A 5,136-nucleotide genomic window follows, 5' to 3' on the forward strand; every position below is an offset into this window, starting at 1 on the left:
GCACCACATGCTGGTGCTGCTCAATGGCACCAAGGTAGAGACCAGGAGAGACCAGTAAACACTAGTATAGACCAGCAGAGAATGGTATAGACCAGCAAAGACCAGTAAACACTAGTATAGACCAGCAGAGACCAGTGAACACTGGTATAGACCCACAAAGACCAGTAAACACTGGTATAGACCAGCAAAGACCAGTAAACACTAGTATAGACCAGCAGAGACCAGTGAACACTGGTATAGACCAGCAAAGACCAGTAAACACTAGTATAGACCAGCAGAGACCAGTGAACACTGGTATAGACCCACAAAGACCAGTAAACACTGGTATAGACCAGCAAAGACCAGTAAACACTAATAAAGACCAGCAGAGACCAGTGAACACTACTATAGACGAGAAGAGACCAGTGAACACTGGTATAGACCCACAAAGACCAGTAAACACTAATAAAGACCAGCAGAGACCATTGAACACTAGTATACACCAGCAGAGACCAGTGAACACTGGTATAGACCCACAAAGACCAGTAAACACTAATAAAGACCAGCAGAGACCAGTGAACACTACTATAGACCAGCAGAGACCATTGAACACTAGTATAGACCAGCAGAGACCAGTGAACACTGGTATAGACCCACAAAGACCAGTAAACGCTAGTAAAGACCAGCAGAGACCAGTGAACACTACTATAGACCAGCAGAGACCATTGAACACTAGTATAGACCAGCAGAGACCAGTGAACACTGGTATAGACCCACAAAGACCAGTAAACACTAGTAAAGACCAGCAGAGACCAGTGAACACTGGTATAGACCCACAAAGACCAGTAAACACTGGTATAGACCAGCAAAGACCAGTAAACACTAGTATAGACCAGCAGAGACCAGTGAACACTAGTAAAGACCAGCAGAGACCAGTGAACACTAGTATAGACCCACAAAGACCAGTAAACACTAGTAAAGACCAGCAGAGACCAGTGAACACTAGTAAAGACCAGCAGAGACCAGTGAATACTCGTAAAGACCAGCAGAGACCAGTGAACACTAGTATAGACCAGCAGAGACCAGTGAACACTGGTATAGACCAGCAAAGACCAGTAAACACTAGTAAAGACCAGCAGAGACCAGTGAACACTAGTATAGACCAGCAGAGACCAGTGAACACTGGTATAGACCAGCAAAGACCAGTAAACACTAGTAAAGACCAGCAGAGACCAGTGAACACTAGTATAGACCAGCAGAGACCAGTGAACACTGGTATAGACCAGCAGAGACCAGTAAACACTAGTAAAGACCAGCAGAGACCAGTGAACACTAGTAAAGACCAGCAGAGACCAGTGAACACTAGTATAGACCAGCAGAGACCAGTGAACACTGGTATAGACTCACAAAGACCAGTAAACACTAGTAAAGACCAGCAGAGACCAGTGAACACTAGTAAAGACCAGCAGAGACCAGTGAACACTAGTATAGACCAGCAGAGACCACTAGTAGACTCTGACAGTTAGTTGTTGTTTTTTTGTTCAGGATACCGAGTTCAGAAACCTTCAACTGAGGAAGAAGACCAAGAGTCTGTATGTCTCCACACACAAACACACACACACACACACAAACACACACACAAACACACACACACACACACACACACACACACACACACAAACACACACACACACACACACACACAAACACACACACAAACACACACACACACACACACACACACACACACACACACACACAAACACACACACACACACACACCTCCTGTCACTGACTCATCGTTATCGCCTCCTCAGAGCCGCTGATGTTCGGAGCCGCCTGCTGTTTCGACGAATACGGAAAAACATCACCAATGGAAACAGTTTGGAGAAAGCTCTAAGAAACCACAGGTAGGAACTTTCTTGCTCTCATGAGGATCCTGGTATCATCTGGGTCCAGTTGGGTCCATTGGTCTTATAGGTCATGTTTGGGTCATTCTGGTTCCAGTGGTCTTTAGGTCATTCTGGTTCCAGCTGGTCTTATAGGTCATGTTTGGGTCATTCTGGTTCCAGTGGTCTTTAGGTCATTCTGGTTCCAGCTGGTCTTATAGGTCATGTTTGGGTCATTCTGGTTCCAGTGGTCTTTAGGTCATTCTGGTTCCAGCTGGTCTTTTAGGTCATGTTTGGGTCATTCTGGTTCCAGTGGTCTTTAGGTCATTCTGGTTCCAGCTGGTCTTATACGTAATTTTTGGGTCATTCTGGTTCCAGCTGGTCTTTTAGGTCATGTTTGGGTCATTCTGGTTCCAGCTGGTCTCATACGTAATTCTTGGGTCATTCTGGTTCCAGCTGGTCTTATAGGTCATGTTTGTGTCATTCTGGTTCCAGCTGGTCTTTTAGGTCATGTTTGGGTCATTCTGGTTCCAGTGGTCTTATAGGTCCTGTTTGGGTCATTCTGGTTCCATTGGTCTTATAGGTCCTGTTTGGGTCATTCTGGTTCTAGTGTGTCTGAGGTTTGTTTGTTTTATTTTGTTTTGCAGACCGTCTTCAGGGGAGGTGCTCAGGTGGGCGGCAAGTCTGGATGCTCTGCTGAGTAATCAGTGTAAGACAGATGACTTCCTGTTGAGTGTCCATGTTGGGTCTGTTGAAGTTGTGTTATAGACCAGTTCCTGAAGGTCTCAGACTTGGTCCAGATACACCTCTGTCTTTGTTGTGACCAATCAACCGTTTTCTTGCTCTCTTTGGTCAGATGGTCTGGCAGTGTTCCGTCACTTCCTGAAGTCAGAGTTCAGCGAAGAGAACCTGGACTTCTGGTTGGCTGTAGAGAGATTCAAGAGGACATGCCCCCTTAACAAGATGGCTGCCAGAGCTGCAGAAATTTACAACAAGTTCATTTCTACCAATGCATCGAGACAGGTACCTGTCTTTCTGTCTGTCTGTCCTCTGGTTGGTCGGGTGATTGGTCATGAGATCCCTCTGCTCTCTGTCTTTAGGTCAACGTGGACTCATTTGTCAGAGAATCGACCAATCAGGGACTGCGTGTTGGCGTTAACTCCGTATCCTTCCAGCTGGCTCAGGGTCAGATCTTGGGCCTGATGGAGACCGACTGTTACCCACGATTCCTCAGGTCCCGGCTCTACGCCCAACTGACCAATCAGGGAAGGCGGAACCCCACAGAGTCAGCAAATCAGAGCCTAGCTGGGTCTCTATCTGTCGGCCAAACATAAGTCAGGAGGAGACGGCTGACCTCCATCTGATTGGCCATCAGCTTCAGTGATTCAATCAGACAAGAGCTGGCCAATAAAAATAAACTTCAGTTGCATTATGGGTAATGTAGGATCCAGTGTTTTGGATGTTAGCTGATCCCAGAAGATGTCTGGATGTGTTTTACTCTCTAATCTTTCATATTCTAGTCATATTTTAACTTGTCATCATTTATTTCATCATGAGAAGAACGGGAATCAGAATATGAAACAATGTCCAAAACTTTGTTTTAAAGCAAAAAGCTGCAGAATTAACATTCGGATATTCTCATCATTCTCAGTTGTACTTAGTGCTAATAAGCAAATTTTAGCATGTTAGTATTAAGCTAGCAGCCTCGCAGTCAGTATATTTCAAATTTTAACATGTTAGCATTAAGCTCGCAGCCTCTCAGTCTGTACGAAATTTCAAATGTTAGCATGTGAGCATTAAGCTAGATCCCTCTCAGTCTGTTTATTGTTCCGTGAGATGTTAGCATGTTAGCATTCACACAATCAACCGCTCTGATGTCTTTTCAATGTAATTTCTTTGTTTATTGTTTGTCTAACTAACTTTTTTCTTTTTAAGTTTTTAAAAGTTGGATACATTTGTGTAGCCGTTGTTACCGTAACAGAAGTTTATTGAACAATCAGTTTGTGTGCTCACCTGTTGCATGAAGAGACAACGTGATGGAGGCTCATGGAAATGGTTTGACAATAAATGATAAAGTTAAACTTTTGACTTCTTCTTTGGTTGTATTTGCAGTGACAGCCAGCAGGTGGAGCAAGACTCATTGTTTTACCTCCTACATGTTAAGATACATGTAAAGATGAATAAAAATCAAATAACCATAGAGATTACATGAAAAAGATTTACGACAAGAACATAAAATGTGCTGATACATTTATAAAAGTCCAGCTCCAATAAGCACACACAAACAAGAACACAGTTTCCTGGTCAACTAACCGTCAGCACTCTGTAGCGTCTGTTTCATCATCTTTTGTCTCAAATAATCAATTTTCAGTCATAAAAATCCTCCATTTCATTCGTGTTTCTTTTTATAAGCACCTCAGTACATCACAACACCTCCTGGTTCTAAAGAGAAGACGAGATCAATTCATTTAGAACTTAGAACAACAATAACTGAGACTGCGAGAGGATCTGAAGATGTTTTATTAGAGACAGAGATGAAACATACAAAGACATCAGGCAAAGACAGAACCTCAGTCCATCAGGGACCAACAGAACCTCATTAGAGAGAGGCAGAACCTCGGTCCATAAGAGACGAGAAGAACCTCAGTCCATCAGAAGAACCTGGCAGTAGGTTCTATCCGGCCAGGATGTGTTTGACGAACTCCGTGTAGTTGATGAGTCCATTAGCGTCCTCTTGGCCCACCATCAACCGGTCCACCTCGTTCTCCGTCATCTTCTCGCCCAGCGTGGAGAGGACGTGGCGGAGCTCCGCCCCCATCACTGTGCCGTTGCCCTCCTTGTCGAAGACCCTCAGGCCCTCCACAAAGTCCTCCAGGCTTCCCTGCTCCTTGGACCGAGCCACGTGCTGCAGCATGGGCAGGAAGCTGTCAAAGTCCAGCAGCCGGAGGCCCAGATCCTCGGCCTTGGGCCGGCCCAGCAGCTTCAGGACCTCGTCGTTAGTGGGGTTGTGGCCGAGCGCTCGCATCACGTCTCCGCACTGACCGAAGCGGATCTTCATCTCGCCCGCGGGCGTCTCATCGAACAGCGTGAAGGCGTCTCTGAACTCCTCCGTCTGGTCCGGGGTGAAGTCCAGCACGATGCTCTTTAGGTCCACCTCGGGGGGTTTGGACTCCGGTTCTGCGGGTTTGACTGGCGGAGGAGGCTCTTCCTTCTTCACCTCCGCCTTCTTCACCTCCGCCTTCTTGGGTTCCACTTTCTTGGGTGCCAT

General features: G+C 45.8%; 2 protein-coding genes across 6 annotated transcripts in view; one reads left to right on the forward strand and one right to left on the reverse strand.

Moving 5' to 3' along the window:
- Positions 1-3,905, forward strand: part of LOC137803332 (regulator of G-protein signaling 3-like) — a 24,178-nt gene extending 20,273 nt beyond the window's left edge. For 3 of the 4 annotated variants that reach the window (XM_068601697.1, XM_068601698.1, XM_068601699.1), the window contains 5 exons: positions 1-34; positions 1,525-1,889; positions 2,516-2,577; positions 2,725-2,891; positions 2,969-3,905. The exon at positions 1-34 is cut by the window's left edge and continues 223 nt beyond it. In XM_068601697.1, the coding sequence (XP_068457798.1) occupies positions 1-34; positions 1,525-1,889; positions 2,516-2,577; positions 2,725-2,891; positions 2,969-3,202 (862 nt within the window). In that variant the 3' untranslated portion in view covers positions 3,203-3,905. The remainder of the gene's footprint in view (positions 35-1,524; positions 1,890-2,515; positions 2,578-2,724; positions 2,892-2,968) is intronic. The other variant, XM_068601700.1, reaches the window with a different exon arrangement.
- Positions 3,906-4,542: 637 nt separating this feature from the next.
- LOC137803330 (myosin light polypeptide 6-like) lies at positions 4,543-5,136 on the reverse strand. Of its 2 annotated transcripts, XM_068601692.1 has the most exons (2): positions 5,122-5,136; positions 4,543-5,079 (listed from the first exon to the last, which is right to left on the reverse strand). In XM_068601692.1, the coding sequence occupies exons 1-2, from the start codon at positions 5,134-5,136 to the stop codon at positions 4,543-4,545; spliced, it is 552 nt and encodes a 183-aa protein (XP_068457793.1). The 2 variants fall into 2 exon arrangements, with proteins under 2 accessions (XP_068457793.1, XP_068457792.1); XM_068601691.1 differs by having other exon boundaries at positions 4,543-5,136.

Source organism: Clinocottus analis, unplaced genomic scaffold, assembly GCF_023055335.1.
Source record: "Clinocottus analis isolate CAN_PGR_092001 unplaced genomic scaffold, fCliAna1.0.p SCAF_53, whole genome shotgun sequence".
In the NCBI taxonomy this organism is placed as follows: Eukaryota; Metazoa; Chordata; class Actinopteri; order Perciformes; family Cottidae; genus Clinocottus; species Clinocottus analis.